This window comes from Labeo rohita, chromosome 5, assembly GCF_022985175.1.
Source record: "Labeo rohita strain BAU-BD-2019 chromosome 5, IGBB_LRoh.1.0, whole genome shotgun sequence".
NCBI lineage: Eukaryota > Metazoa > Chordata > Actinopteri > Cypriniformes > Cyprinidae > Labeo > Labeo rohita.
Genome location: NC_066873.1, coordinates 27,288,959 through 27,310,103, shown reverse-complemented (window position 1 = coordinate 27,310,103; position 21,145 = coordinate 27,288,959). Strand labels below are relative to the sequence as shown.

General features: G+C 37.6%; 1 protein-coding gene across 2 annotated transcripts; it reads right to left on the bottom strand.

Moving 5' to 3' along the window:
* Window positions 1–9: 9 nt before the first annotated feature.
* pkn3 (protein kinase N3) lies at window positions 10–20,977 on the bottom strand. 2 transcript variants are annotated; one of them, XM_051110363.1, is made up of 22 exons: window positions 20,670–20,977; window positions 18,352–18,628; window positions 16,666–16,820; window positions 13,627–13,756; window positions 12,418–12,569; window positions 9,664–9,880; window positions 8,324–8,506; window positions 7,896–8,005; window positions 6,353–6,496; window positions 6,089–6,164; window positions 5,287–5,455; window positions 5,082–5,184; window positions 4,910–4,983; window positions 4,683–4,752; window positions 4,504–4,595; window positions 4,018–4,194; window positions 2,837–2,899; window positions 2,669–2,745; window positions 2,429–2,571; window positions 1,635–1,742; window positions 1,473–1,553; window positions 10–1,378 (listed from the first exon to the last, which is right to left on the bottom strand). In XM_051110363.1, the coding sequence occupies exons 1-22, from the start codon at window positions 20,688–20,690 to the stop codon at window positions 1,178–1,180; spliced, it is 2,823 nt and encodes a 940-aa protein (XP_050966320.1). In that variant the 5' UTR covers window positions 20,691–20,977; the 3' UTR covers window positions 10–1,177. The 2 variants fall into 2 exon arrangements, with proteins under 2 accessions (XP_050966320.1, XP_050966321.1); XM_051110364.1 differs by lacking the exons at window positions 16,666–16,820; window positions 18,352–18,628; window positions 20,670–20,977 and adding an exon at window positions 15,693–16,283.
* Window positions 20,978–21,145: the final 168 nt, after the last annotated feature.

The window sequence follows — 21,145 nt, the reverse complement described above, 5'->3', positions numbered from 1 at the left end:
TATTTTATTTCTGAAAATACATTCATCCTGTTCAGTTACATTTACTTAGTTATTTAATTATCCTTCATGTGGCTCATACAAATGGCAAGTCTCATTTAAATATTTTAGTGTCATTTTGTTCACAGTGTAACCTATCAGTAGTAAACCACATTTACAATGATACAATGTTAGCCTGATGTAGTCAAAAGTAAAATAGACACACACCTTAAATAACGAACAACGTAATGAGCATGTTACATGACAGAGAGAGCAAAAACAGTTTAAATATCTGTGTAGTGAGCGAATGTGCTAACCGTATCATGCTAAGGCATCGAGTAGAATATGTGTAGTCTTAGATTTGTCCAGAGGAGTGCTATAAAGAGGCTATAAAGGCAGGATAGAGCAAGTCTCCATTTGCAGCCAAAGGTCACAAGACGTCTGCGAGTACAGTAAAGAGCTCAGAAAGTTGAGAACTGATCCAAAAATCAACAAGCAACGTTTATCTGGGGCACCAATCCTAAATCAAATCCAGATTAGGGACAACCAGAGATCAAAATGTGAGGGTTTAACATGAACATACATCACATACACTAAGCATGGAGGAATCTGCATGATCTAACACTGAGAACACACTCCGATAGTTAGTCAGAAACTTAAGGAGCTTAAGATACTCCAGCTGCATATATCGCTCGATTCTAGATCTGCACTATATCAGAAATCCTTAAAAACGGCACAGCGTTCAGTGCTTCCGTCTCAATCTGACAATCATTATCTGTTCAGCAACAGTGCAAGACTATTATGGCATTGTAACAGGAAGACTTCTCTTTTTTTTTTTAACAGCTAGTCAGACTGACACAATAAAGAGTATAACCCAACCCAGAAACATAAATGTATGAATAATGGGCAGTTAAAAGCTGAGCAGATCTGAGCTTACTCACAGTGATGGCTGCACAGTTCTGGTCAGGGCTGATTCCTCCTGATTTTAAAGTCCAATCTGGACCGTCTTTGGAGCTTAAGCACACAATTGCAGCCAGTTTCACGAAAAGCGTGCAGCAGCTTTTAAAGGGTGACACGAGGCCAGCTTCACTTGATTTGACTGCATAACTTGAGAGAGAATAATTGGATAAAGAAGACAGAGAGAAAAGAAAGCAGAGATTTGATGTGTCACAACCCCTTCCAAAGGGTAGTCGAGCGGAAGTCAGTGCAGGGCCGAAAAGTCAAAGTCTGCAAAGAACTCCTGCTGCTCAGCGGTGAGGAAGAACGGGGTCTGAGGAGGGGTCAGGACAGGCTTCAGCCGCGTGAACTCCTCGTCAAAATTACTGACGTCTCCTGGGGCTTTAATGGATGGCACGAAGGGAGGTTTGACTCTTTTGGCCAACAGGGCTTCCCAGTCTATGCCCTGCGGAGAGGAATGGGGCTTTTAGAAAAAGGCTTCATTTAAAAAAAAAAAAAACTTCACTAAGGTAGTCAAAAATTAAGTTAGTGAGCGTCACCTGGAAGAACCTGTGTCTCTTTACTTCATTGGCATCTTGCTCTCCTGCGCCCAGTCGTTTTTCAGGGTTCTTCTGCAACAACTGTCATTCAAGAGATGGAGTCAGAGAATGAGTTTCAGTTCATTTTCAATTAGTTTTTCTTTAAGAGGGATAAGTGGTTACCTTTTGTATTATAGAGACTGACTCAGGAGACAAAAACCTGGGGTAGCGCACTTCATCGTTCACTATGCTATCAAACACCTCCTCTTCATCATCACCAGGGAATGGAGACTGGCAGAAACAAGAGAATACAGTGAAACACTACTGTTCAATGGATAAGAATTCTTACAGGGAACACTGGATGTTCATTTTCCACAAGTTTATATGATTCTTTAGGAATTGTCTGCAACAAACTTTGGTTAAAATTCCTCAATGGTTGTGTAAAATTAATTTAACAATGGTTGTGCAAAAAGGGATTACACCCTTTTTGCCTTGTCAAAAACAGGTCTGTTCACAGTGACCCGTTTTGGTGCATGTCTCTTTAAACGATGATGAGCTACTGTTCACCCCGCCCCCTCTTGTATTTTTTGTGTATTCAGTGGCATTAACATTAAAAACAAAACCAGTCCACTGCATCCTCAGTGGCTTTGATGTAGGGGGAAAACAAAGACTTATGTTCACTTCTACAACCAACTACAAAACGTATTGCTTATAAGATGTTGTCGCTACAGCTGCTCAAGTGTGGAGAAAATGATGGACAGCATACAACTGGCTGAGGGTGGAAATATGCTAATTCAGGACAGTCTGACAGCGGTTGTGGGTGGGGCTTGAGCAGTATTATGTCATACTGCTCAGAAAATCAAAACAGCTTGATAATTGAGACTCACCAAGACTTAAATATAGTAAAAACCATAACATTGCGAGATATTATTACATGTTCTCAACAATTTAGTAAAGCTGTATTGACTAGGACTGACCTCTCCCACTAGCATCTCATAGATGAGTACACCCAAACCCCACCAGTCCACTGCACGGGTATAGGTGCTGTCTGTCAAAACCTCCGGGGCCAGAAACTCTGGGGTGCCACAAAAGGTTGATGTGCGATCGCCATGTCCCATACCTGATTGGCAAGAATTTGTTGAATCTCTGATCAAATATTTGCATTTGAGATGAACAAACAAAATGTCCATGGGAGAAATGGTATTCTGAGAACATACCTTCTTTGCAAAGTCCAAAATCTGCAATTCTCACAAAGCCATCTGAATCCATTAACAAATTGTCCAGTTTTAGGTCCCTACAAGGAGGAAAGAGAGAAATCGTACATAAGATTACATGCATTATGTCATTCACACATGTAATAGGGAATTCAGTAATAGTGTAGTTACCTGTATACAATCCGGTTTTGGTGCAGAAACTCCAGGCCTAGTAATACACATGCAGAATAAAACCTGCCAGAAAAACCCTTGGTTTACAGTCACAGCCAGAGGAAAGTGTCAATGCTTAAAATATACAATGCTAAAAATATTCAGCGTGTGCGTCGGAGAACATGTGAACAAGTGTAGCGCTTATGTAAATACTCTGTAATTAAACACACAGGGTGTGTGTTTGTGTCAGGAGCGTTTCCTCCGAGGAGGCAAGGGAGACAGTGCCTCCTCAAAAAAACTGGATGAGAAAAAAATTCATAGTGCAAAAATAAAACAATGCCAATATTACTAAATATAACATTAAAAAGTGTATAAATTGCTTGTTTTTCTAAAGAAACATTGTCCAATAGCAGCACCAGAGTCCGCATCCCTCTCACTGGTTTTAACAGACTCCCCAAAAGTTTGCGGTGAGTTTGGTGGGGTGTAAGTAAGAATGAATGAGGGAAAAGTCATATGATTGGATATGACTGGTTATATTCGGCTGTGATTGGTTAATGCAGTAAATCCCGCCTCTTGTGTTCGTGATTCCCCATTTGACTAAATAATAGAGAATCTACCTATACATATCTACGATTGTACCTGCATGAATGGTCATGTGACATGCGTTTTTAAGTTGTGTAGTGTAGATGGAGATCGTTTCTGAAGCGCAGCGAAAACGGCAGTGTAGATGAGGATAGTTTTCATTTCATTTTCGCTGTTTTAAAACGAAAACGCATAGTGTAAACAGGGCCTCAGAGTAAATCTGTGACCAATATTTACCGAGCTTTGATGACTAATGATCTGAAATATTCAAAAATAGCTTAAAGTTACCTATTAAAAAGAATAGCTGAACATAAGTTCACAATAAAATGTTTAAATTGTTACTGCCTTGAGTTATTACTTTGGAATAAATGTAAAATGCTTAAACATTAACATGGCTTTAACGAATAGAATATTGATTACATTGTTAATGTAAAAATAGATTTCCCCACCCCCCTTTTTCTGATAGTGTAAGTGTTTATTAAACAAGAAAATATTACTGGGACATGAATTTACATTTGATTAAAAAAAAAAAAATAAATAAAAAAAAAAAAATAAAAAAAATTTGGAGGACATTTCAAAACACCACTGGTGTGTGTGTGTGTGTGTGTGTGTGTGTGTACCTAGTTTGGCGATCAGAGAAGATGCTGTTATGGATGTGGGTCATCAGGTCTCCTCCAGGTGAATATTCCATCACAAAGCACACATGGTCAGGTGTCTGGAAGCACCCGTACAGGTTCACCAGGAAAGGATGACGGGACACATTGATGGTCTCAAATATTCTCTTCTCACACATTAAACTATAAAAGAAAAATGAATTTACAATATAATACAAGCCAGACAGAGCTGAAAGTGTTTACTCTTGTCAATTCCAAGGACCTAACATAATAACATTTACAAGCACAATATAAAATGTGGCTATATATTTTTGTTCTTTTATTTTTTTCATACAGACCCTATATAAATAGTCTATAAATATAAAAATATTATTTATGTTACAAAATATTACCCAATACAAAATACTACCAATCAAAATAAGATATAATTTTTCGGTAACCCATCCATGGTGCACAGGAAGTTATTTCTGACACAGAGATACAGAACATCACCTGTCCACTTCATCTCGGGTGACAACATCCCCTTTCTTGAGGGCTTTGATGGCATATAGTTTCCCAGTCCTCTTGAATTCAGCCAGCAGGACCTTTAATGAGAGTCGACAATGACATTGAGTCAACGGCACCATCCAGAGTCATCCAATTACAGTACACAAGGGCAGCTGCAGTTTTACCTTTCCAAAGTGCCCTCTTCCTAAAACAGAAATGCAGTTGAAATCCTCCATCTGCATCCCCTCTTTCCTCCTGTGAAACAGGATATATATATACACACACAACACACAGTGAGACTGAGAAAAAGAGCAATTACAGGAAAGAGAAGGGCAGATTCATTTCACTATCAGAAGATGTAGGACAGATTTGATCAATAATATAATAGCACTAATAAATAACATTGACTTACTGAGATGTAGGCTGGGGCGCAGGCCTGCCTTTGAGAACTTGATTATCCTCAACAGAATTCATTCTGGCAGGAGTCTGGGAAACACATCCCAAAACACATAATTACAACTCTAGCTTGACCAAAGCAACACAGAACTACAAATTAAAAGCAAGTGTTTGTCCACAAGACGTACCCCAGAAAGTGATGAGTCAGTCATGGGGTTCTGTGCCAAGTGGACGCGCGGAGGCTTGGCAGGACGCTCCTCACTAAAATTCAGTTTAACAACTGCTGAGTCTCTGTGATAAACAGCCACAGCATAGAAAGAGAATTGCTATTTATACAGATGAATGGATACATTTTCCTTAACCAAACCCTAGGGACACCTGCATGTGTCTCACCCAGAAGAAGGGGGCGTGGACACAGATGGAGGGGACATGGGCTCAGAACCAGGCAGAGGAGGGCTCAAGGCGGTGACGGTGCTGTTACAGGGGGGCAGCACGCTCATCATTAAACGCCCCCAAGTGGCAAAGTTCATATTCATCTGTGCTGCCCGCAGGAAATTTTTCCCTGTGAAAAACATGAAATCTGCTATTTAATATACAAATCATATGACCCGTGAGTCAGAAAGATCTTTTGTATATGCTGAACTCCAAAGCACAGCATTTACATCTCATGTTATAGGTGACATACAATGAAACTCTGATTTTTTCTGTGTTTAAGTGCTATAATCGGGTGTATCTACCAACCCAGAAAACATGAAAAAAAAAAAAAAACTCAGTAAATTTTTTTGGTAAGCGTTCAGATTTTGCTCAAAGCCAAACAGATGTTTGTTTAGCAGAGTATCTGAGTTACAAGCTGTACAGGCACAGCCCTGTTCTGGACAAGAGGCTGGGTAGCAGCAGCTCATTTGCATTTAAAGAGACATGCATGAAAACAGCGTGTTTCTGCCTCCATTTAAAATAAGCATTTTCAAAATGATATAATAAATGATCTGTGGGGTATTTTGAGCTGAAACTTCACAGACACATTCTGGGGACACCTGAGACATACTACATCTTGTAAAATGGGTATAATAGGTCTCCTTGAATAGCTCCATGTCACATTTTAGCTCTGAAAGCTAAAGTGATTGCCATAATTTCTTTCATAATCTATAGACCCTATATCAAAACAACAATAGAGAAAATTCAAGGTCAAGCACACCTTTTTCTTTTGGGAAAATCCGTTTCTGTCGTTGTAGTTTAGGATGTCGTTCAATGACAGGATTGTTGAATCTCACCTGAAAACAAACCGCACTATAAATACAGTAGCTCACTCTATGCATTATGTGTCCATGTATTAATGCATCAACCTCTGCAGAAAGTAAATTAAATGCATGGCAGCCGTAAACTGTAACCACACTCGGATCTGTGTTGTAACAAGATTTGGCACTAGGATGAAGGTGTTGAAAGAGAGGCGTTCTCTCACCTCTGTGAACAGCGTGCCCTGTGGCTCTAGATAAAGACACATGCCGTGCCGCTGGTTGTCTAGAAAATCTTCTAAACGCAAGAACTTCACAGCACACAGGGACCTCCAGTCTCGCCAGTACACTGCAATCTCCAGCTCCCGAGACTACAGGGGTCAAAGGAAATATTACAATTTAAAATATTTGTTTTCGCTTAATAATTTAAAATAATCATTTATTACTGTGATGGCAAAGCAGAATTTTCAGCATCACTACTTCAGCGTCACATGATCCTTCAGAAATCATTTTAATATGCTGATTAAGTGCTCAAGAAACATTTACTATCAGTGTTGAAAACAGTTGTGCTGCTTAATCTTTTCAGCCTTCTTGATAAAAAGAAAGTTCAAAAGCACAGCAGTTATTCATGAAAGAAATCAGATTTCTGTAAATCTGTAATAATTATAATTTCAAAACAGGTTGCTAAAAAATAAATAAATAACAAATACAAAAATTACAGACCCCAAACTTTTAAACAAAATGGTACCCTAGTTAAAAAGTAATAGATTTAAAATGCATTTATTTTATACTAAGTATAGTTTAAGTCTATTAACATATTTACTGACATATTGTGTTAAACTTGCTGATATAAAAATTGTAATTCAACTTTATTTGGTGTACTACTTGTGCACAATGCACATTTCTTAATATTAAGCCTAAAATATGTTTTATTGTCACTGTTGATGAGGACTGTATGATCTTAAAATGTTATCAGTCTTTAAATGTAAAATATTTAAAGTATAGCTCCACTTTAGCACAATCAAATATACAGTATATCTTTAGTTGGACTTCAGCACTACTTCCGCACAATTAAAGTGCATGAAGTACCAAATTAGTTGTTACAATTTACCAGTTTAGTATACTAAAAGTACAATTGCAGATATACTTTTTATTAAGTACATAATAAATATAAACGTATTTGTAGTATACTTAGAATTTAAAAAATGTATTTTAAAATACATTTTAGTATATTTATTTTTCACTAGGATAAATGTTGCTACATTTCTAGAGATACATAATTATAGATATAGCAAAATGCATTCATCAAACAAATGTTAAGCACAGCTTTTGAGAGAAAAACTGCTTCAGTAATCTAGAAATAATGAAATAAGATCTAATTCTCCACCGGTACAGCTGAATCAGCTTGGAGAGAGCTGCGGGCTGGCTTGGCCAGTATTCAGGCTGAGTGTCTGTATCCAAGGGGTGAGTAAAAGATTAAAGTAATGTTGAGGGATTAGTTTGGATTACTCTAGAGGCGGCTGATTACACTATGAGTAAAGCTGTGTTAATGAAGGTGAGGAAAAGCGTTCAGCCAGTGGCCATAACAGGCACTTTCCGTAAAACAGATGTGGCCCGGGATGACTGACAGTTATAAATGGCATGCTGTAAAAGCACTCAGACAAGGAGTCCTAGATTGTGACATGCATTAAAGGTGAGCTCCTGATCTGAATTCAGATCTCTTATTTATTTACTAGAATCGTCTATGCAGTAAAACTTGTTGGCACTGACCCGTTCGAGTTCGATGGTAAAGCTCTGATTCCAGGCCTCCTTACTCAGCGGCCGCCAATGTGTGCGACCAACTATCTTGTTATCCACCTTCAAAACAGCGCTGATCTCCGCTGAAAGAAAACACATTAAAAGAAAGAAAAATTAGAGAAGCATCCTACTGGGGGGAAAAAAAAAAAAATTCACATACATGAATATTTCTATAATTAAAATTTTAAATAAAAAGCTGTTTGATTTCTAACGACCAAGTAAAAAAAAAACTTCTATTAAAGTCCATCCAGTCTGTTTATTTTATGTATTTAGATTCATCTATTTGGACAAGGAAGGAAAATACAGATAAAGGCTTTTTTCTGTCACTGTCCACATTGAGACTTCTGTGAAATCCATCTTTTTTTTTTTTTTTTTAACTTTGCTTCCCCTAAAAGACTCACATGAGAGCTCATCAGTCTTGGTGGTCTTGCCATTGGTGCTGCGGGTGGAGAGGCCGGTTCTCATCCTGAGTGATTTGGACTCAGAGGGACTTCCAGGGGCGGAGGACATGTTGCTTACCCGACAGCGGCCTGGAACTGACTCCAGCAGGTCCTGACAACCCATCAGCCTGACATCCAGTCGCCCTGAAAACACACAGACGTACACTCAAGCTATATACAATACAGCAGCCATATGTACAAAAGATTAACAAGACCAGTTTACACATTACACATATAAAGCTGATTGGATTTTTCCTCTATCCACCTTATTTTTTCCCGTAAGAACGGGCGCGCCCATTTGTAAGTTTTATGTGCAAGGCTTTTGGCCTCATCTGCTTCCAGCTATTTTTAGCTGTACAAAACAGCTCGATATTGCAAACTGGTGTGCCTTGCCATATTATTTTAATGCATTATCTTAATTATGAACACAGTGGTTTGTAGTTTTTTTTTACAATTCACTGCACTTTGTTATTATTCTCCCTACTTCCCTACAGCGGTAATGAACCAGAAGTCTTGCACTTTCACAGAAAACGGCTAACATCCACGTTGAAAAATAAGGTGGATACTCGCACTATGCACAATGATAATCACAAGAGCAAATATAAATATAAAATGTGAATAAAAACATTACAAGTTTCATATTAGACCGAGTAAAGTTTAAAAACACAAGACAACACATTTACACTCCTGTTATTTTGTATGTTTTTAAAAGAAGGCTCTAATGCTCCCCAAGGCTCCATTTATTTGATTAAAATGCAGTGAACTGTAACATTTTGAAATATTAATTTTAAGTAACTTTGAAATGTAATTTATTCCTGTGATGGCAAAGCTGAATTTTCAGCAGTCATAATTCTACTCTTCAGACTCACATGATCCTTCAGAAATCATTTTAATATGCTGATTTATTGCTCAAGAAACATTTCTTCTTAATCAATCTTATTATCAATGTTTAAAACAGTTGTGCTGCTTTCCGGAAAGGTGAGGGGTTGAAGGCATCCTTGACGATACTTTTCACCCTCCACAGACAGTGTCTGAATTAAACATCCTTTATGAAACTATACAGCAGTGATGTGTTTTCATCATCAAAATAGCTGCTGTATCACACTTGAAGGTCTTCTACAGGGTCTTTAGTCTTTCCAGGAAGTAAAAAAAATAAAAAAATAAAAAAAATAAAAAAATCTTACTACTATACATATTGTGGCATCAGAGCTATATTTAACTGAGGTGGACAAGGAGTGAAATTGACACCTTGACATCTTAACAGCATAACCTTCCTGCTAACTTTCAGCTGTGTCAAGTACCTGTCAGGCTGGCTGGTTTGAAGAGCGAAGAGGATGCTGAAGATGAAGAGCGCAGACGATCTCTCTGCAACCCGACGACAGGCGAGGACCCGACTGTCAGCTCCTCTTTAATGGCAGCTCGTTTGGGATGGTCGTGTGGAAGTTCTCCCAGCCGCTGCTCCAGAGACAAACGTAACAGGTCCAGTTTCTGAGAAGATTCCTGCAAACGGGCCTGAGCCTGGACAAAGAAAAACATGCTTAAATACAAAAGAGGCTCAGCTACAATTCTGAATGCAGGGCTCTACAGTGCGACCATTTCACTACTGTGTGCGACTATGAAAAAATATTTAGGAGAACCAGTGCAACTGTCCTGATCAGCATATTTGTGTCTGCGATGAGGGGAGCTTCAAAGGTTTCTATGTGTTTTTTGCAACGTTGAGTAATGTATCACAGACATATCTCATGAATACTTTCATAAAGTGTAGAGAGAGTGTAAATAACAGATCCATTGTGCAGTGTAGAGAGCTTTGTTGATTATAATGGAACTTCAAGAGATCGCAATGAACTAAGATGAGTGACAGCTTTTAATGATTTTTAAGGGAGTTTGTGAAATACTGATTTAATACAACAGTTAAATAAACAAGCTAATATTAAGTGACTTACATTGTCTGACTATAACACTATTGCCTGATTTTGCTCTATTTTGTCATCAAAAATAGTTTGAAACAAGTCGCTGCGCATCTCCATTCAAACACAGCAGTGTTTCCTTTATGAATGAATGTGCATTTTTAAACGAATCTAGTGAGTCAATGATTCAATTTCCCATTCATAAAGACTTGCTATATTCCTGAATAAATCAGCTGTTCAAACAAATCAAATGAATGAATGATTCAGTGATTAAATCAGTGACTTTGCCGCCACTTACTGGCAGTTTTAGTTTCATTTTTGAAGTAACTTTTTAGTTCAAATCATTTAATATTTCTATATTCAAAATTTTATATTTAAAACATTAACCTCAACATTAATTTATGAATTTGACTGCACTGATGCCCAATCTGAGCCTCATTAAACAATGAAAATACACCTACAAGCCACTTTTGTGTTGTTACACATTAATGTGTGTTGGCAGTGTATGTACAAATCTACCCTATAATGATAAAAATCCATGCAGTGGTTTTTAATTAATCTGTAAAAATAATATCCCCTTTTTCAAATCGAGCCATTCTCAGATGCTTGTCGGTGTGGCGTCACACCCACAGAGGCCGCTCCCACGATAGTTGATTGACATGAGCATCTTACCTCAGACCCACTCTAAATCAGCTGTAACAGTCTGACCTCCATTGTTTGTGAAGGGAATGCACCTCCCGATCTACATATATCCGTCTATGTTCGCGCAAATCATTTGTGATCCAGCTTCACTTACAGCAGAAGTGAGTATAAGGGTTTTTTATGAATCTTTGCGACCGCCTTTCCTAATAATGTGCAAGTTAGCAAGTTTAGCGGCTAAACGCGGCTAAATATGGCTAAAGTAAACAGGCTCATCACTACACAGAGAGAAGAGAGGGGCGGGGCGAGCAGAGCTCATTAACATTTAAAGCAACCTCGACCAGAACAGGATGATTTTTGCAGAGCTGATACCTTGTCAAGGCAAAAAAAGGTGCTATTTACACTACCATTGAGAAATTTTAACCAAGGCATGTTACAGACTTTTCATTAAGACCCTAAAGAATCATATCAACTTGTGGAAAATGGGGATCCGATGACCCCTTTAATCAGAAATTTTAAAAAGCCTATAAAATACAATTTTTAAAAAAGAAACTGACAAAAGATGACATACTTTTAATAAAGTTAGAAAAATGCCATTACAAAGGTAAAAACAAATTTCCCCTGTAAATCTCAAAATTCCCCTGTAAAAAAATACGCCTGAAATTTTGACTGTGTTGCTAAATTTTTAAAGTTAGGAGCAAAAGTGCTAAAAAGAAAAGTAAACATAGAGCCCTGAAATGACAATACTGTAAATCACAGCCACAGTAATATATAGTATAGCATTATGTTTCTTAATCTGAAATGTAAAAATCCAAATGAAGTTTGAATTAAACTCTCCAATTGGCATGCTGATGTCATGACTGGTCAGGGAAAGATCTTAGCCCATTTTAATACAAGTTAAATGCTTGAGGTGTTTAAAACAGTCATAATGATCTAGAAGACACCCTGAAGCTCCTGCTGCTTCTGGTCTTTTAAATGCCAAGTGTAAATCGAAAAAAGAATTAGAGACGTCATTTCAGCACTAGGTTATCTATGAGCAGCATTAGAGCACAGTTTTCTCACTTCATCACTCGTAGTGGACTCTGTCTCGTCTGTCTTAGTGACAAAGCATGTGCTGGGTGTACTGCTTCAAGGTCAAACAAGCATGCCTGAGCAACGCTTGCATGTACATGCTTATAATTCTCAAAATATTTGCAAAAAACACTTCAAGGTTTGTCATATTGTTACTTATTTACATGTAAAGACATTATCAAATACATCATTTATTTAATGTATTGGCTTTACATTGAAAGCCATTGGACTCTAATGACGTTTGGTTCCCAAAATATCTTCAAAATATCGATTTACGTTCAACAGAAGAAAGTCATACAGGTTCAGAACCACACAAAGTTGAGAAAATGTCAGTACAGCAGTCTATAGTTTCCAGACAGTCAATCCATTCAGAATGCGTCATGCATGATTGTTGGTTTCTGAAAAGCCTTTACATTAAACACAAATACATGCACTTACCTCCGCTAAAGCACGTCGGTCCTGCACTTTGCGTACACCAAGCTGCTTGACCACATTTTTGGCACCTTCTGCCACAGCTGCCTCAATCCTCAGATGGTGCCTGAGCTCCTCCACCCGCAGCTCAAGTGGACTAATTGTTTCAGAGGGGCGACCTGTGCAAAAACCCGCATTTAGCAAAAACAAAAAACACCACCTCATCTGTCTTTCACCTGGTGATTACATATGTATAAACCAGCGGCTTCCAGACTTAAAAAAAAACAAAAAAACAAAAAAAACAAATAATTAAATGGGAAATAATCAGGCAGCATTCTGTTTTATGATTAATAGAGTAAAAAGAACATTTGTATAGTACTTTCAAGAGTAACTGACTACACTGCACAAAACAAATGTTTATTGTTTAATAAATATAGTATTTAAGCACTTGACAAACAAACGTCCATGAAAAAAAAAAACATTTTTAATGCATTCTAATTGGATCGATTTCATGCAGCACTAAATCAACACTGGAATCGAGTGTCACAACAGAGCTACACTGCAAGAATCCAATATTGCTATGCTTACATTGTAGACAGAATCAATTAAAATGGGAACCGTCGAACTGTGTCATGTCATGCAGCTTGCTTTAATGCATCTGGTGAATGCTATTGCATGACAAAGCGTTCAAACAAAATAAAAAGGAACTAAAACAAACCACACCCAAATTCAATACTGAAAGGTTACCCCAAAGCAAAGCTGACATTTAAGCTTGTTCAAAAATATATATAAAAACATCCAAAGAAAAATAGATCTAATTTTTTCAAAGCAACTTCATTAATAAGATGGGTGATGATGCTGCAATGCTGATGTCAAAGTTTTAATGTCTAGCTGAATACGGCAAAGACTGGGCTCAGCACACACTATGTAACCTGTTCCCTTTTTGATTATTATTTTAAGAAGTTGGTATGAAAGTTTATAGGTCAATGCCATTTTAAGAATAACACCTGATTGTTTTCCAAGGAACTTTCAACTTTTGAAAACTCTGCTACAGACTGTGATTTTGTTCATCCTGAAAACCTTACATTTTAGTGCTGTATCATCACTTTCTTTAGGTGGAAATAAACATTTGTAAAAAAAAAATTAATCTGTATTAAAAAAAAAAAAAAATCTGTAATTGTCAGGATTTCGATACATTTTCTTTACTAGAAAAAACTACAGTAATTGTTTGTTTACCCTCTGGCTGTGTGGTCTCTCGCTCTCCCTCTTTGGCCTGGGTGACTTTGACAATCTGCATGCGGAGCAGCTCGATTTTCGTCTTGCTATCCTGCAGCATCTGCTGGGCTGTGGACAACATCTTCCGATCCTGGAGAGTGACAACAGAAGCGATAGAGAGATACTGAGATTAAACATCATGCATTTGCATTAGAACAAACAGTGAGAACACTGTCAGAGAAAAGAACAAACTGTCAGGGACTAGAAAGAAAAGTCGGGGGGAAAAAAAAATTAAAGATTTAAAAAGTGATCAGATTTTATGTTTTAGGATATTTTATGATGTTCCCATATATTTTTGACTAGCAAAATTTCAAGTTTTTCCTCCCATGACTCTTCTAGGTATTTATGGTTACTATCATAATTTTAATAAAATATTTTTATAGACTTCTGGGCAATTCCCCATTTCTGTCAAGTACTAATTCTCAGAATTTATAACTTAAACTATTAAAGGAGAAGTCCACTTCCAGAACAACAATTTACAGATAATGTACTCAACCCCTTGTAATCCAAGATGTTCATGTCTTTCTTTCTTCAGCCGTAAGGTCTTATCTAGTGAAATGATCGGTTATTTTCATAAAAATAATACAATTTATATACTTTTTAATGTCAAACGCTCATCTTGACCTGAACTCTGTGTATTCTGGCTCAAGACAGATAGGGTTTGTCGAAAAACTCAGACCATATTTTCTCCCTCAACTTTAAAATCGTCCTATATCTCTGTTTTACCTTTTGTGTTAAGGATGTTTGATCTTCTTTACACGTTCACTTTGCAAACACTGGGTCGGTACTTCTGCAGCCATGTAGGATGATTTTGAAACTATTTTTGAAGTTGAAGGAGAAAATACGATGGGAGTTTTTCTTCATACCCTAACTGTCTTGAGCCAGAATACACAGAGTTCAGGCAGAGCAAGACAAGACGAGCATTTGAAAAGTATTTAAATTTTTTTTTTTTCTAAATGAAAATAACCGATCGTTTCGCTAGATAAGACGCTTCTTCCTCGGCTGGGATTGTTTAAAACCGTATTTGGGATCATTTGAAGCTGCATTTAAACTGCATTTTGGAAGTTCAAACTAGGTGCACCATAGCACCTCGATTATATGGAGAAAAATCCTGAAATGTTTTCCTCAAAAATCAATTTCTTTGAGACTGAAGAAAGAAAGGAATGAACATCTTGGATGACATAGGGGTGAATAAATTATCAGGATTTTTTTATTCTGGAAGTGGAGTAATCCTTTAACTGATACTAATATTTGCAACAACACAGTATAGCCAATAAATACCTGTAACTTTCTAGTAAATTATATACTTTAAAGCAGAATATATCTAATGTTAAATGTAGATTCACTAAACAAATTCCAACAACATTTCCAGCCCTTAAAATTCTGTCATATTTCAAAGAAATGCAATTTCCATGACCATGGAAACCCTGTAATATATAGAAACCCTGTAATATATAGAGACAACCACAGTATAAGAGACATTCATATGCCTCAAAAAAGCACTGTAAACACTGTAGTGCTATTAAACATTATTCTTTTAGTTGGAACATCCCAACCAGCCTGACAAAGAAACAAAAGGGGAGTGTTTGGGAAATCTAAGATTTATTTTTGCAGTTTAATTTTATGACATTGTTAGCACAGAAACCACACACTGCAGCTTTAAGCTGAGCCAAGGCAAAATGAGAAATTCCCACAAAGACCAACAGGTCAAAAGTGCAGCGGTCTTCATTAAACTCCTCTCTTCCTCATCATGAAAAGCAGTCAGGTGTACACCACACCCAAAACATACTCAAACATCAAACACTGACTGTGCAATTTTCTCCCCAGAGCTTTACGAGCCGTGACGTTAGATTCATAGAGAGCTGTATATCCTGAATCTGCTACATTTTGCAAATGAAAGAGACATACTCAACGTTTCAACATCCCATTGAGCCTCAATGTAAACAATGCTGCAAGAAGAAACGTGACCTTTTCTGAAACCTGCAGAAAAGACCTATTCAGGAAGTAAAGAAAAAGGGAAACCATACCGTCCATAGTGCTCTTCCCCTCTCAATGCAGCTCAGGAGGTCATCTGACATGTTTTGTGAACTTTCAGATGGTTGTATGACATCCCCTTGCTCTTCCTTGACCCCCATCAGACGTTCCCTCCTGTGTTCATCTCTCCGTCCTCAAAACTCTTCATGTCAGTTTATTGCCGTAAAGCAGATACCGAGACCCGCACATCGCTGATCAAGGATCAGCATCCGAGAAGCCACCCCATTCTTTCTTCTTATTGTTCAACTGTCCTTGCTTCCCACTCGCTTGTTCGCTCGCTCACTACTCCCCTCCCCTTTTCACATTTGTTCCTTTTGCCTCTTTCTCTCTCTCTCTCTCTCTCTCTCACGGCATTTACAGATCTCCTTCCAAAGGAGTCAGCCACCTCTAACTAGCTGCTGCTGCTGCTGCTGAGCCCTGCCTGGCTGGCCCAAACCCGAATGCTTGGCATTGGTTGGAGCGAAGTCACATGGGCTGCTGCTGTCGCCAGGCCCAGGACAGGAGAAACCGAATCAGTACCAGCAAGCTCTTCCTCTTCAGACTCAAAGGGATGATGTTTTAGAGCACGTCTGTGAGCGTCTGAGTGTGTGTGTGTGTGTGCGTGTGAGAGAGAGTGAGAGAGATCAAGGCTCGGTACTCAAGCTGTCTGAATCCAGCACAGGCATAAATCACAGAACTGCCAGCACACAGTGTTCTCAGCCAAACGCCGCAGCATTATCGCAGCCCTGTCTGATAGAAACACACAGGCTCAAATACACTCACGGCTAGCTAGAGGTCATGGGACCATCGTTTTAAAAGGGTTATAAAAGGGGTGGAGGGGGAGAGCACCTCCTTTGTGTTAGTATTATTACATTTCATAGCCTTTTGGCAGCAACCCATACTGGTTTAAATAAACATAGAGGAGTGGAGGAGTTAATCATCTTCAAGATGAACAGGGGGAAAAAATGATTGGAGGGAAATCCTCACCTTGACAGAATTGTTGGCGTAAGTCTGAATGATGTTCTCGGCTCCTTGTTTCACTTTGAGCTCCATGGTAAGCTGTTTTTTTAATGTACGGACACGGCTGCCCAAGGGGGATGTGACCTCTTCCCAATGGCATGGATCTGGAGAGGTGGCATCATCTAAGAAAACAACAGTTTTCGTAGTTTTTTATTTTAATAGAACGAAAAGCAGAGGAGTCAAAAAAAACTCTGCCCTTTATAAAAATGTAAAGCGATTCTTTTAGACTTTTCTGATATTAAAACTACTTTAAAATTTACAGACTAGAGAGCTCAGTTTAAAGAAACTCAGTCTACACTACCATTTAGAAGTTCGGGATCAGACTTTTTGGTTTTTGATTGATAAATAAATAAATAAATAATACTTTTGCTCAGTAAAACACATTAAATAAATCAAACATGACAGTAAAAATATTTACAATGTTATAAAAGATTTTTATTTTAAAATCTGTTGTTCTTTTCTCTTGCAGTTGCCACAAAAATATTAAGCAGCACAACTGTTCTTAACACTGAATAAAGTTGCAAAGAGGCAAAAATTCCAAAAGGTTTCTGAAAATTCCTGAAATCTTTCAAAATTTCTAGAAACTTCTAGAAATGTTCCACCCCATTGCAACCCTAGTACTGAATATTAAATTTCTTGACCAACAAATCAGCATATTAAAATGATTTCTGAGGGATCATGAGACACTGAAGACTGGAGTAAAAACTGCTAAAAATTCTGCCTTCATGGAATAAATTATATTTTAGAGAACAGTTATTTTTTTAAAACAAAAACAACAACACTCGTGTTCTGTACAAGTACATAAGTGATATTTAATATTTCAATCCTTTTTTAACTGTTGAAACAAAAATTATAATTAAAGCTGCAGTCCATAACTTTTGGCACTCTAGGGGTTAATAAACAGATCTGCATGCATCTTGCGGAAGAACACTGTAGCAGGAGCTACTTCTCTCTGTTTATGTCTATGACGAATCATGCAGGTACTGGGCTACTCCACAGCGATTTCTACCGGAACCAGTCTAAAATAGTCTGAATATACACTGTGTGCATAATTATTAGGCATGTTGATAATCTGGTCATATTTTTTTCCCAAGCACATTTTACCAATTCCAAACCACAACAATCTTAATAACTACTATTAATTTTGTATTTAATCATTTGTAAGTGATGTATAACTGTCCGTGAAGGCTGGAAGTGAAAAACTCCTTATATTCAGGTGTGCATAATTATTAGGCATGTTTTCTTTTACAAATAAAATGAGCCAAAAAAGATATTTAACCCAGACTGAAAAGTCCAAATTATTAAATGCCCATGAGAAGAATGCAATACTAATGCATTACAAGAATTTGCAAAGTTAAGGCTTGACCATTGGACACATAAAATGTGTTCGGAAAAAAAATATGACCAGAATATCAACATGCCTAATAATTATGCACACAGTCTAAAAACTTCTTATATTACAGGTGTACCATAGTAATTCAGGATAAGCCAAAAACATAGTTTGGAAAATGGAATCATGATGTACTCACTTATTATATACATTTTGGAAATTCTGAACACACAAAAAGTTGTGGACTACAGCTTAAAAATTATTTTGTCATTGTGAACCAACTGTAAAACAAGACTAGAACGAGCACACCCTCCTGCTCTCACCTGTAATAGTATCTTTCTGTGTGGCCATAGCATGTGCATTCAGCTCCTGGAGCTCCCAGTGTAGCTGCTCCAGCTTGCGGTTGGAGGCTCTAAGCTGACCGTCCACATCGGCAGCATTCTTGCGGTTGGTAACTGCCCGTCGCAGCCGCTCGGCCGCCTCTTTGATCTTCAGTTCCCGCTGGATCTCCTGCCGGAGAACGGCAATCGCATCCTCTACACGTTGCTGGAAGTGAGGGTCCATGAGGTCACCTTCAGCCAGACCCCGCAGACAGCTGCTCTGTGGTGTTCAAGGGACAGTGAAAAAGTACAAAAATCAACATGCTTCAAGTTTTCGTTAGTGTACAGCACTCTTTTTGATTTTCTAGTTGATTTCGGTTCAAGTTAAGTAAGGAATGGAGATACTGACAAAAAAAGGTTAAAGTTCACCCAAAAATGAAAATTCTGTCATCATTTACTGACAGTGTTTAGGATAATGCATTACAAGTAACACGAGAGTAATCAGATTACTTTTTTCAAGTAACTAGTAGAGTTAAATAAGTAACGGCAGTTACTTCGCTTTCCCATTGACTGACTGACAGCTCTGCTGTCCTCATGTTGAAAGAAATCAGGAGTAAGTACTGAGGCAAATGAATGATGCAAACCTATGATACTTAAATATGTTAAATAACACATATATCCTTTATGTATTTAATCCAATTTTATTAACCAATGTTTTTGCTGCTGACTTTCAAGGATACAATTCAACCATAATAAACAAAAATTACTTATTAGACTAAAATTAAACTAACATTTTACACTAACCTTTTAAACTTTCATTCGTGCTTCTTTTTTTGAACCTTCTTCTCCTGTGTTCTACTGTACAGATGTGAATTTACTTGTCCTACAGCCTGAGGCTTATTAATTTCACTTTTGGTGTAAAAGGGCTTTTATGTTTAGCAAAAATAGAACTTCTTACATTCAAGACAAACAATAAAAGTCCTGCCAAGATGGAAAAAGTAATGCAAAAGTAACATAACGCATTACATAAAACGTAACCAAGTAACATAAAAGTTACATTTTTAGGGAGCAACATACTGTAATGCAAAGTAATTTTCCCCAACACGATTTACTGACCCTTAAGTTGTTCCAAACCTGTATGAATTTGTTTCTTCTGTTGAATGTTACGTTCAGGAGAAGAAAGAAAGTCACACAGGTTTGGAACAACTTGAGGATGAGTAACTGAGAGAATTTTAACTTTAGGGTGAACTATCCCTTTAAGTAAACAGATAATTTCATTACATTAAGCCAATAATGAACACTGATATTAAAGTGTGGACTTCCAATGAGCAGGGTGAAAAAAGGGTTATTGATATGATCTGAATAGCAAGTGGAGCAGTTATACCATAAACGCATATATACATTTCTCAGAGATGAAGCTTTAAACGCTTGCATATTTTCACATTTCATGAGTTGGAAAAAAGCTACATGAAAGGAAGAAAAACTCTACATTTATTAATGACTGTTTTCTGAACAAGCCATTCTTAAGGCATCTCAAATTTCTAAGCATAGAGGGCAGTGTTTCACACATTCTGAAAGTCTTAAGACACCATTAAGAAAAGGTCTAAAACTAAAATGAATATAATAAAACATATAACATGCATAAATGATGTAGTTCCCATGATTCAGATTAATATAATTAGTATTTAACAAGTTGTCAAACAGTGTTGAGCGAACATCGGGGCCTAACAGCAGTAAAGCTGGAAAAACAGGCAGACCACATTTTGAAAATAAAGAGACTATCATTAACCACTGCAATAACATCAACTACTTTAAATCACAAAAGACTTAAAAGTCACTCGTTTTTTCAGACAAATAACTTCAGTTACATTTAAGCCTCTGGTGAGGGACAGAAGAGGAAGCTTAAGTCCTGTCAAACCCGTTCAACCTGAAAATGTTTAGCGATATTTAATTTGTTTTAACAAAGCCGAAAAATAAAGAAACATAACATAAGGAAGTAGATGTAATTACATAAAACACCCGTATTTGTCTAATTGTTTTTTTTATATATGTATATTTGGCATTTTTATTTTATTATAGTTTCGTTGTTACTAAAGAAAATTGCTTGTGGGTGTCGTGATTGATTCGCTTTTTAACTGATAGAAAACTTTGAGCCACACAGGACTCACCCACAGTGAAACGTAAACATGAGCGTTTGAACGTTTAACGACCCGACTGCTTTATTTTATGACTTTCCAGACAGCACTTTTCCGTGTTTCCTATTATTCTGTTACTAACCATATCAGCTAAGCGGTGTTTAAAATATCTCATTTGTTTCTTACCTGAAGCGTCACACCCGACATTGTGAAATTACGTCCGATACACGCAGACAGAGATGCTCAGACTAACCGAATCTTCGCTCGAGCTTACGGCTCTGGCTCTCACGCGGCACCTGATTGAGTGACACTAGAAACCACATCCAGACTTCCAGCTGAAACTGAGAGCTCAAACAAAAAGGACATTCAAAGGGAATAAAAAGTTGTATGCTGTTAGGTGCTGGAAGAAGATACAGGTGGCAGACTGTCAGCTGGGAGGCTAGACGGCTCTCGAATTACCGGTAGGTTTTTTTTTTCATGGAAGTTCCTTTGCCTTTCCCATTTCCTGAGGTTTGAAAAATCCTCACCGCCTCCCTTTTTAACGATTGGCTGACAGCGCTGTCAGTCATAGGCGTTTCAATGATGTCATTTGGCATAGAGACCAATAGCACACACCATTTTTTACAAGCGCTACTATTATTAATAATAATAATCAATATGTA